General features: G+C 32.0%; 2 protein-coding genes across 2 annotated transcripts; one reads left to right on the forward strand and one right to left on the reverse strand.

Moving 5' to 3' along the window:
• Positions 1-1,376: 1,376 nt before the first annotated feature.
• LOC134705548 (innexin unc-7-like) lies at positions 1,377-6,109 on the reverse strand. The gene is made up of 3 exons (XM_063564264.1): positions 5,580-6,109; positions 3,956-4,899; positions 1,377-1,689 (listed from the first exon to the last, which is right to left on the reverse strand). The coding sequence occupies exons 2-3, from the start codon at positions 4,873-4,875 to the stop codon at positions 1,449-1,451; spliced, it is 1,161 nt and encodes a 386-aa protein (XP_063420334.1). The 5' UTR covers positions 4,876-4,899; positions 5,580-6,109; the 3' UTR covers positions 1,377-1,448.
• A 1,157-nt stretch (positions 6,110-7,266) lies between these two features.
• LOC134706120 (protein PML-like) lies at positions 7,267-10,635 on the forward strand. The gene is made up of 3 exons (XM_063564829.1): positions 7,267-7,272; positions 7,816-7,975; positions 8,865-10,635. The coding sequence occupies exons 1-3, from the start codon at positions 7,267-7,269 to the stop codon at positions 9,611-9,613; spliced, it is 915 nt and encodes a 304-aa protein (XP_063420899.1). The 3' UTR covers positions 9,614-10,635.
• The last annotated feature ends 1,690 nt before the right edge of the window (positions 10,636-12,325 follow it).

The following is a 12,325-nucleotide window of genomic DNA, read 5'->3' on the forward strand; positions in this document are numbered from 1 at the left end:
TAATATTGTTCTGTTGTTTTTGTAAATACAATGAAAATTTATCTTTTAACAATTATATATCAATCAGTAACGATTTTATAGAAGTTAAAAAAAAAGGCAAGTGAGAAACACATTTACCTCAATGTACTAGAACTGTCCGTCCATCCGTCTGTCCGAAAGAACATGGCAGATACTTCCTGTTTGTCGATTGTTTGAAATTTTAATCTTTGAGTCTCTTTTATTAGTTCTAATTCGAAATTTTACCACACTCATTGTACACGAAAATTATTAGTCACACTTTTCTTGGCTGCGGAAGCGAATAGTTTTATGTTTGGTCTAGGGCTTGATAATGTTGAGTTGTAGCGTGTCAGCAATTTGTACAACTGTCGTGAGCCACTTCTTTTTTTCTGTTAGTTTGAAATTTTACGACACTCATCATTTATGGAAAGTTTTTCGTCAACTTTTGTAGGCGTCTGTTGAAGAGAATTATCTTAAATATGTGTTCTGATGCTTCATAATGTAGAGTTGTCGCTTGTAATCAAATTTTGAAATATGTCGTACATAGAACTGTAATTTCTGTTTGTCCGGATAATGTGAAATATTACAACACTCATTGTACAAGACGTAGTATTGGTCTTGCTTTCTTTTACATTGTTGATCATTCTGTTATCCCCAAGACCTCTTGTAGCTTACTTTACAGCATGTTTTTTTCTCTTGTTTGTTGATCTGTAGTTGTTTAACTCGTGTACTTTTGTCTTTGGTAGATAGTTTCCTCATTGACAATCATACCTTTATATTTACCTATTAAAATGTAAAGCTGAGTTCACACGTAATTCGAATTCGATTCGCATTAGCTTATTCGAATTAGTTTAATTCGCATTCGAAACTGTGAACGCGATTAGCGAATTCGAATCGTATTCGATTCGAACTAAATGTATGTGTGAACGAGGCATAATTTACACAAGTGTGATTGTCGTTTTATGTTTTGCTTATCTGTTATACATTGATTGTAGCTTGCTACAAAATTCAATGACAAATATGTCCTGCATATTTAGACAGAGCTTTTGGAACATTTATTGGAAATCGAATCGTGTGATTCCTCTTTTTTGCGTTTTTTCTCGTTTGTTGTAATTGTTTATCATAATATTACACTTTTATATTCTGTTATATTTGTGTCATATTCTTCCTGCAGAATTTAATTAATAATCCTTTCTAAATATTAGCGATCATATATTCTAAGGAAAATAGAAACTCTGGGAAAAAAAGTGACAGTACTTTTTTTTATTATTTAAATCAAGCAACATCAAAGTTTATGGCAAGTCTCATTCTGAGCTATGATAATTTATTTATATTTTAAGTAATAACAGTTTTCTCTGGAAAAAAAACAAACACACACATACACAAACTCACTATACGTTGAAAAATGCATAAGGTAAAGTAAGCACTTCCTGTCAAATCAGTGACGCCAGCTAAACTTTGTAACCGGTCGATTTATCGGGATATTGAACACTCTGATCCTTGCTCTTAGGTTCTATATAATGAAGGTACCAGATTTTGACAACTATGTCTCGTACAAGAATATCAGACGAGACTTCCCTGATCAGTTTTAAAAGAAGGATTCCATCTTGTCCAATGACTGAATTGGTGAATGTTGCCGTTTGAGTCTTAGTTGGTGCAAGACTGGCCATCTTCAGATATTTAAGTATGAATCTGAAATAAAGTTGATAAAATCTTAAAGTTGACTCGATAAGCAAGCATGATAAAATATGCGCAAATATATATTTATATAATGCTGTGTTTCAGTACAAACAAACAAACAAAGATTGAACCAACGCATCAAGCAGAATCAGAGAATTTTGATTCGAGATGTTAAGATTTTCCAATTTTTAGACCAAAGTCTCGCTCGATAACAATTTAATTTCGAGGTGTAAAAGACGAACCAAATGATATATGGTTTTGATTTGAAAGAAAAACATAGGATATTGGGCATCTATCCATGCATAAAATCAAAACATGCACACCAACAACAACAAAACACACAAAAAGAAACAGAACAGCATTTTATTGCTGTTTTTCATCTCAAAATCACAGTTGGGCCTTCAACACGTAGCTACAAAAACTCTCACCTCACTACACGTTCAAGACGACCGCTAGCACCAGGTGGAGCGGAATTGTTTTCAAAAATGATTTAGATTGACTTCGTAAGACTTTGTAAGACGTATTAACATCACTTAATTGGGCCCGGACAAAAAAAGAACATACTTAGATAGGAAAATGTGGTGTGAGTGCCAATGAGACAACTCTCCATCCAAGTTACACTTTATAAAAGTAAACCATTATAGCATGTATAGGTCAATGTCCGGCCTTCAACACGGAGCCTTGGCTCACACAGAACAAAAGGCTATAAAGGGTCCCCAAAATTACTAGTGTAAAACCATTCAAACGGGAAAACCAACGGTCTAATCTATATAAAAAACGAGATACGAGAAACACGTATAAATTACACAAACAAACGAATTTCAAAACTACTGTACATCGGATTCCTTGCATGAAAGTAGTACATATTTAAAACAAAAAGGTTCCTGCGCATTTGTTTTTCCCAATGATTTTCTAGAAGACTGTACAGGCAAACATTATGTTAACATTGTCTTTAAACAATGACATGCTAATATTCATCAATGCTATCTGGCTTGTAATCATGTTAAATTTACATTATATTCTTTGAGTTTTTACTCATTTATTAAACAGCTGCATGTATTAGAAATGAGTTAGGTACAAATATATTCCAGAAGGTAGAGAGGACAGACACAGTTTAACAAATATGCATACTAGACTAAAAGTAAACTTTTAATTGTTCACTAAATATTTCATATGAAACTGAAAAAAACATATTGTAGGGTCATTTCTGTTTGGTTGGATTTAATCAACAGAAAAATTGTCAAGTTCATGTTTATTTTTTTTATTTTTTTGGTGGAAGAGTTCGCGTTTCTGATGATATTTATTAAAGTAATATATTTTGCTCAGAAATTTGCAATATATTTCGACCAAACTAAATTTAAAATTATCAGCAGGAAAAATAAACTATGACCAATTAAATTAATATTAAATTTCTTTAAAAAAAATCAGATTTATAAAATTCAAACCATAACCACATTTTCAATATTATTTGCAAGCAAAATGTTTTTATATAAAATCCGAAACGTGAAATGCAGATGAGGATTTTATTTGATAATGTATACTGCATCTCGTCTCGACGGTATTCAAGTAAGCCATAATCAGTAAAACATAAATTTATGAAATATTTTCGTATTTCGATCGTGTTTAATTTCCGAAACAAGTTAGAAATTGGCCAGTGTTATAAAAAATACCGCTATGATTTTGCACAGCAATCCAAATTTGGATAAAATCAGACGTTGCAAGAAGGGTTCTTTGTTTTGTTTTGCAAGATAAACTTCAACTAAAACTACAAATATACAAAGGGAATTAACTCAATATATTATTGTTGCATTAACTTTATAGGTTCATTGAAAAACTTCTTTAAAAGGTTTGTACATTCAAGTTCCAGCTTTAACATGTTAATATTTGAAATAAGATATATATTGGACAATCCGTTTTGAATTGATAAGTGTTACATGGACCCGTTCAGCTTGTTCTCTGTTTTAGTATTCAAACACATGCATGGTCACAGGCACTTGTCTAAAACAAAAAATCCTATATACCTTAATCATGTTTATATTACACTGTGTTATATTAAGGTAAATAGGACATTTTTTTTCTGAGACAAGAGCCAGTGAACATGGTCGTTCTTTTAAGGACGTTAAAATGGCAGAACAATTTGCCGCGATTGTTGAATTTAAATCGCTGCAATAATAAGAATAAGCTTACCACATAGTCATACAGTATAAATAAAGAAATTAAAACACACATAAAGATAGTCACTGTGTCAAAAAGCAAGAATAGTTATTAAACGTCTTACCTTTCTCTGAAAATTGGTACGAATCCCTTGATAATAAATACAACAAGACTGAGAGCAGCCACGACACAAACTACCAGTAACCAGACCCACATGAAGAAAGAGATTTGCTCATTGAATTCATTGACGGGCACCGAACATTGCAACGTATGGTTCAAGTTGGGAATGAACCGGTGGAGATTGACATAGCAATATACTTGGCGCGGAAACGCTGGTGATGGATCTATTTCGGAATAGTTCCTGCTGATAATGCCATCAACAATATGCCGTCCATAGGAGGTTTCATTCGTGGGAGATAAATACCCATCGAGGAGAATTAGCTGAGTTAAAGCATTGGCGAAAAACAAAAGTTTCACAAAAATGATAACAACAGCTAGTATCCCAATTTTCTTTAATGTTCGTGATTCAAAGATAACCTTGAAATAATTTGCCAATTCTCTCGCCAGTGCTGTCCTGTCAATGGCGGACAAGGACTTATATCCACGCACAAGACCTACTATCTTTGAGGAGCCATATCCAAACAGTGAATCAAATACTCTCAAAAGCACATCTGGTAACCTAAAGAACAAGGCCTGGCAAGCAATTATGACAGGTAACCATTGGTAAAGTGTACGTCTGCTATCTTTCCTTCGATTATAATACTCGTCAGAAACAACGGCGTACTCGTATCGTTGTTCTGGATAGTATACCGTCAATTGTCTAGCGGACCAACACCTATCGTGTATATACTTAGACATTTCTGATGTAAAATTCGGTTGATATCTGACTCCATAAGGTAAATAGCATGAAACATTTGGTCCGACGTGGTGACGCCATGCTGCAACAAGTGCAATTATTATAAAGGCAAGAAATGTCCATATACTGCTAAATCGGTCGGCCCAGCTGCTGTAGTTGATCACTGGTTTGAAATATTTTGCAATCATCTTTCAGAACAATTTTAGTTCAATCTGAAATATGATTTAAAGCAAATTAAGACTGAGATGTAAATCGTCATAGATACCAGGATTGTAATTTCGTATGCTAGACGGGAGTTTCGTCTACAAAAGACTCGTTAGTGACGCTCAAATAAAAAAAAGTTGTATATGGCGTTTTAAATAAATTAATGTGTGACTTAGATGGAGACTTGTCTCATTGGCACTCATACCACATTTTCCTATATGTATTTACACAGTATGAAGTTAAAGAGTAATGCGCGCGTTTCGGTCGTAACATTTATATTCAGTAGATTTCTCTTTCTTTTCTTTTTTCAGTATTATTTTTTTAAAGTTTGCATATACAAAATTAAGTTTTGATAATAAATAAAAATATATGTATTAATTATACTGGAAACAGAAGGTGAACCTCTTTAATCCTTAAATTCTTAATATTTACAAAAACCCAATTTAAAAAAAAAAATCTTTAAATCTTCAGCATTTTCTACTGTGTATAGTAAATTCCTATAGTTCTTTAAACATTTGTTTCCAATAAAAACGAAAGAAATAAACTTCTACATTATAAATGTATAAGTTGTGACTCGAATTTGTTTAATTCAAAAATATAAATCATAATACGATCAGTATTATAAAAAAAACTTATGGAAAAAAGAACATAAAACATTATATATCAATACCAACCAAAAAATACTTACGGCACTGAGCAAGAAACGAACTGCTTCGTTCGTTCAGACAAAATTCTTAAAAGTAACACATAAAAGTGCACGATCAAGATGAAAACTAATTGCTAACGCCCCTACAGACACCTTTGCTGCAAACAAGATGCAGTATAAAAGAATATCTTGTAATTAGATGACAGGCTACATTTTAATATACAAAGGAGAAACAAAAGAATATGATTGTTTGAGAAATCTCGTGATATAAAGTAAAGATAACACGAGTTCATCTTTCATCTTGTATACTTTACTAATTATTGTAATTGTAAGCCAGCTTGTTTTGTGTGGGAAAGTGTATTTTGTTTTGAATATAATATGTGTTGCAAGAGAGGTTAATATACTTACAAGAAAATTTTATAGTCGAATTAAAGAAGTAACGACTGTAATTATGCAAGTACATGGCGAGTTGTCTTTTCTTGTTACGGAGAATTTTGAAAAAAGAGAACATTGTACGTGTATTACTAAACTCAGCAACGTGAATGCATTCCTTAATTTTTATAATACGATGCTTTCGTTCTAACATCTGTTGCAAACGCAATAGTACTTTTATTAATTGGTTTGTTTGTAGATGTGTGGACTCTGACATTAATTTCCGTAAATAACATGAAAACAGCCAACATCATGCTTGTTTAATTATCGTTTATTTATTTCCAGGAATTTTTATGTTGCAACAAATAATGGTACGATATATTTATTATAATCAGTCTCCAACCATTTCCAAGAATTTATTTATTTAATTAATTACTTTTGTAAACTGGTGTCAATTAATAAGGATATATTTATTTAAACACCCTTTAAAAAAGTAAAAACAATAACAGTTACTATCTAAAGTACATGTATGATATAATCGAACCATAGTAACATACAATACTTATAAGATTTTTATATAATTAAAATATCTTTTTTCCACCATATAAATTTTTTGGCAATCCTATCAAGTATAATTTAGATTCAACTCAAGGCAAAAGGATTTTTGTCAATTGATGGATTTTTTTGTGTGTTTTTTTTTTATAAAAGTCACACAAAACTGGAGAAACATAATTATTATTGCAACAGTTTCAAAATCGAAAATCAAAAGTGAATATCTACGACATATCATTTGATGTAGTCTTTAAACACTGGGAAAACATACTAAAAAAATTCAAAATAGGAATTCAAAAGTCAGTGTTAATTTTTCAACCCAATCATAAGCCTTTAGTTTATAGTAATGTGTGCGTTGTGAGAATAAATACATGAAAGCTGAGTCACGGTTATGGTCCAGTAACCGTGGATGGACCGAAAAGTTAAAATAAAAAAAAAAAACTTGGTACATCTCATTTAAGTTTTATTGAATATACCAACGCGTTTTCTTGCTCTTTGACCGACAGACAGACGTATGGATAAGCAGAAAGACAACTTTATACGAATTAACGCATGCCGTCTATGATGGCCTTATAAAAAGATAGGGATGATGAATATCACGTTATGTTATCAAAACAAATTTCGTAGTTTTAGATGTTAGAAACGAATCGAAATAAATTGTCCTTGCTACTGTTATCTTTAGTAAAAGACGAAAAATATATTTGTGACTATATGAATTATAAAGCATTTTCTGCTTCACTTGAGGTTTTTCACTTGATATTTAAATATCGAATCGTCAAGTCAAGTCAAAGCGTAAAAACAGACTATGGTGGTGGGTACAATTGTTTATCAGGTCAACATCTATCTGCCCTGAAATTTTCAGATGACTTGGAGAACCTGTTGTTGGGTTGCTGCCACTAAATTGCTAATTTTAAGAAAATTTTGCAGTTTTTGGTTATTATTTTGAATATTATTATAGATAGAGATAAACGGTGAACATCATAATATTCAGCAAAGTATCTACAAAAAAGTTAACATGACCAAAATGGTCAGTTGACCCCTTAAGGAGTTATTGACCTTTATAGTCGTTTTTTACCAATTTTTCGTAAATTTTTGTAATTTTCTACAAAAATCTTTTCCTCTGAAACTACTGGGCCAAATTTTATCAAACTTAACCAGAAGTCTTAAAGTTTATAAACATTTTAGTTGAAAACCCACAGATGGAGAATTCTCTGGCTCATAATTTTGATTGGAAGGAGACATTAAATGTTTCAACATAAAATAGCAATTGTTCTAAAGATCCCACTGTGCATTTGCATAGATCTGAATCACTTCTTCCATAATTGTTCTTAAATTTTTTTCATATTGTTTCTAGTCCAAGAAATTGAAAGATAATCAGCGAGAATCAGTAAAAGAGGGAGACACCTATGGAGGAGAAATAGAAGTGCAAGAACATATTGACACAGAAACTATTCCATCGAAGATGAAGTTTGGAGGAGAAGAATCAGTAGTAGTTTTTGATTTAGAAACAACAGGTAAGTGTAAACAAACAAATTGAATCACACATATTAGGCTAAAATAATGAAACACAAGATACATGATTTGCCTACTTGCATGACTTTATTAGTGATTCTTTAATCAAATATTTATGCCTGGAATAAAGTTACCATGACCTTAAAACTTGCATTGCTATTGTTAGTAAGTGAAATAAGCTTACAATGTAATTGTAATTCAGTGAAATAGATGAAAGTGACATAATATAAAGCGAAGTAAACGTCCATTGTATTGGGAATGCTTCAATGCTTACTGTGGAATCATTTATTTTCGTGGTTTTATCAATCACTGTATACAAAACCTATTCAAAATATGCTATTTACCAGTACCCACGAATTCCACGAAAATTGGTATCCAACGAATATTAATGAATCCACAGTATCTTGGAATAAAGTGATATATTACTGATGTTTGTTGGGAGTTAAGTCCCTTACATCATGAAAAATAAAATTTACATGGATTACAGTTTAACAGCATACACTATAGGCTTTGATTTAAATTTTGCTTTATTCATGAGGAACTTGACAGATATAATTAAGTTAAATGAAAATGAAATCGCAATATAATGTTCATGTGAAAATAGGGTGAACTGCTAAAAATTAGAACCTACTGAAATTGAAACATTTTTTCTTGTTATCAAGAAATTTGACTCCCATAAATTTGGATGCACTTTTCAAGAAGCCATATGTATTTAAAGAGTCCACCATTTAAAACTTGTTGCCGCTTAAATTAAAAAAAATTATATGACAAAAACAGTATTTAAAGCAGAATTTAACCAAACTTGATATATGGAACCATTTAAGTCATCTCACATATCGGGATGGATACACTTTTAATTATTAATGCAATATTTGTTTATTTTTGTTCCAGGATTATCAAGGAAGTCTGATATTACGCAGCTGGCTGCATTTGATGGAACCACTGTTTTTAATCAATATGTATCACCTAGGGAGGTTATTTCACCCAAATCATCAGAAATAACAGGATTGACTTTTGATTTTTCTTGTGATCAGATGTACCATCATGGTAAACCAGTTAAAAGCAGAGACATTCAGATTGTACTCCTGGAATTTATTGAGTTTATAAGCAAAAAGAAGAAACCAATTCTTTTCGGTCACAACATTGCTTCGTTTGACATTCCCATATTGATGAACAAACTACTTCAGCACAGTCTTCTTTCAGAATTCATGTTACATATTTATGGGTGCATTGATACAATAAAATTGGCAAGAAGGAAATTCAAAACTAAAGACATTGGAAATCATAAACAACAAACATTGGTCACAAAATTACTTGGCGTAGAATATGATGCTCACAATGCATGTGCTGATGTCACAAGTCTATTTCAACTTCTTGCGCACTTTGAATATTCAGAAAAGGACGTTTTTCCATTCAATTCAGCTTTGCTAACAGATTCTTACATTCCCTTGATAAGGGCCTCACGCATCACCAAGCTAACAGCTAGAAGATTAGCACACAGTGGACTTTGTCTGAAACATCTACAGTTAGCATTTAACAGAGACAGTGAAAATGGCCTCAAATCTATTTTGTTAGAGCATGGCTTTAATGCCAAAACAGTCACATGTTTTACTAAATATTTTACATGTACTGAGGAATAACTTGTTATTGATGTAACACACATGTACCACCAAATCATAGAAAGTTATATTCAGTTGCATAGGAAAATTTTATTGGTTAATATTCAGTGATGGTTAGTTTCTTACATGCAATGTATAATGTACAGTGTCATCTTTTTCTATAGTACTAGTGCTGGACAGGATACAACCTTACTCATGCTAAATATGGAAAAAAAAGATGTGGTATTATTGCCAATGACACAACTTTTCACAAGAGAACAAAATGACACTCAAAATTAACAACTATATGTCACTGTACCGCTTTCAACAATGAGCAAATCCCATACCACAAAATAAGCTATAAAAAGGCCCTGAAATGTCAATGTAATACAATTCAATGGGGAAAACTAACAGTCTAGTTTATGTACAAAAATGATTGAGAAACCAATATGTACATGTAACACATAAACAAACGTCAACCAATGAATTACAGGCTCCTGAGTTAGAACACACAAAATGTGTCAAAGAAAGTATATTGTATTTGAAAAAAAAAAAATCTGCACAATTCTTTTAAAAGTGCAAATTTAACAGGGACTGTTTAGGAAAATCAATGGTGGTATTACATCTATAGGTGACCAGATTGTATTGGCACAACCATTTTATGAACATAACATGGTATTCAGAATTGAGATTACGACTAATCAGGTTCATATGAGTGCATGTTATTTTTTTATTATTATGTACTTTGTGTTAAGAGAACCACAGATTTTCAACTAGAATTTGCTTTGTTTGTAATTATTTTTACATGTAATGCTTTATTGATATGCAAAGAAAATATTAAACTGTGGTTCTTTGTCCCAAACCTGTGTTTGTTTAGTTTATACTTCTAACTAAAAACCAGTTAACATATCTTGGGCCCCTTACTGATCTCTGATTAGTGTAAAACAGATGCTTCATTTGCACTGTATCTTTTCAGCGTTTGGTTAGGGCCCCAAAAGGGAAAGCATCTAAGTATTCGCAACATAGTCCCTATTTAGAATAAGGAGCAATATATAGGGAGGATTGATTCTGTATCTTGAAAAAAGGCAACCATTGTTGCCTTTGGAGAAAATTAATTTATTTATTACATTCAATCTATAGAAGTGAGAACAAACAATCATGAGTTGTCTGTTGTAATGTTATCACTTTTTGGTCTGTCTGAAAACTACTTCCTAATTGCTGGTACTTGTAACATTTAAGGTCGAATATTTTTTCTTACAGAAAATACTTGGCAGAATTAATGACTTCATTATTCTTAATTGGCCAATACAACACCCTGACAGTGATAAGTTGAACGTGTAGTTACTTTTTGGGTCTGTCCAATACCTTCATCCTGTTATCAATACTTTGAATTTTACAAGTGTGGGGTAGTCATAGCATTATCATGTGTGCAAAGTTTTTGTCACTTTAAGACCTGCAAACAAAAATTTGTTAATATGGAAATCATTTTCACCTTGAAGTCTTTGTTCAAGGTCAACAATACTATGGTCACTATGGTGCATGACATATCTTCATGAATTGATTTACATTCATTCAAAATATCAAAACCAGCAGTTAAGCCTACATCAAAAGACAAAAGTTACAGTTCTAGAAAAAAAGAATCATTAAATTGACCTTGAGGTCAAAGTTCAAGGTCAAAAGTCACTTATCATGGTAGTAACACATCCTTTGGAGCTGAGCTACCCTTATACCATATATCAATAGCCTACATAAACAGACAAAAATGTTACAACCAGAACCTGATCTGAACAGATTGACTTACGGACAGACTGATACCCAAAAGGCATCTTTTTTTTTTTTTGGCAGGTCCCTGATGAGGTTTTGTTTATTTAGAATGACTGACAAAACAAACTCCCTTTCACCATACATTTTTCATCAATTTTAATTACTAATTTATGACATTTTATCTATTAAATGGTATTTTAAGTCAATTTTCCAAATTTTTCCACTTTACTTCAATTATCCGTATACAGTACAGACAATAAATGAGGTAAGAAATGTATGTTCATATTATGCTTAAACAATGCTTAGGTATAGACCTTCAAAATGCTTGTATTTAAAAAAAAATCTATTGGGTGGTTTTTGTACAGGGTGACCTAATTTGCATAATTGGCTCCTACAGAAGTGCCAATTTTCATAAAAATGTGTTATTTTTACCCCGTTCACAGATTGTAACTGAAAGTAAAGCACACATCCAATTATTATTATATGAAACAAATTTATTTTTTATAATTATGTAGAAAAAAAATGTTTAAACTGTAAAAATAATAAAAATTAACATGAAATTAGTGTTTTATTGGGAAATTGGGGAAATCATCATTAGGGGGGGGGGGGGGGGGGGGGGGGGTAACTCATGGTGGGTTATCTCCCTTATTTACCAAGAAAGTGGTCATAATACTTTCATATTTTGCTGAGGACACCCTAATCTTGCAAAATGATAAATATTGTAGAAATCTATTGGAGGATTTTTTTTTAACAAAACATCCTTATCCACCTTAATGTTCGTCAGATGGGTAGCGTTGTCCCGTGTTTATGCAGTACCATGTTCTTTGCACGTTAAAGATCCCTCGCAACAAGCTCTTTTTGAGTGGTCCATAAGTGACCGGTTGTTTGGCAAAATTATTTCATACTGGTTTTGGCTTTGATATATTTTTCAGTGGTTTATGAGTTAACTATTAGGCAATATGGTTTTCGTTGTCTAACTTTGGTCTAAAA

Source organism: Mytilus trossulus, chromosome 2 (genome assembly GCF_036588685.1).
Source record: "Mytilus trossulus isolate FHL-02 chromosome 2, PNRI_Mtr1.1.1.hap1, whole genome shotgun sequence".
NCBI classification, from domain to species: domain Eukaryota; kingdom Metazoa; phylum Mollusca; class Bivalvia; order Mytilida; family Mytilidae; genus Mytilus; species Mytilus trossulus.

What these genes read in the sequence shown, in the direction of transcription:
- LOC134705548 (XM_063564264.1), bottom strand. Translation starts at nt 4,875, where the DNA reads ATGATTGCAAAATATTTCAAACCAGTGATCAACTACAGCAGCTGGGCC. An exon ending in GTACCAATTTTCAGAGAAAG is followed by an intron (nt 1,690 to 3,955) that starts GTAAGACGTTTA and finishes ACTTTATTTCAG; the next exon opens with ATTCATACTTAAATATCTGA.
- LOC134706120 (XM_063564829.1), top strand. An exon ending in TTTTGATTTAGAAACAACAG is followed by an intron (nt 7,976 to 8,864) that starts GTAAGTGTAAAC and finishes TTTTTGTTCCAG; the next exon opens with GATTATCAAGGAAGTCTGAT.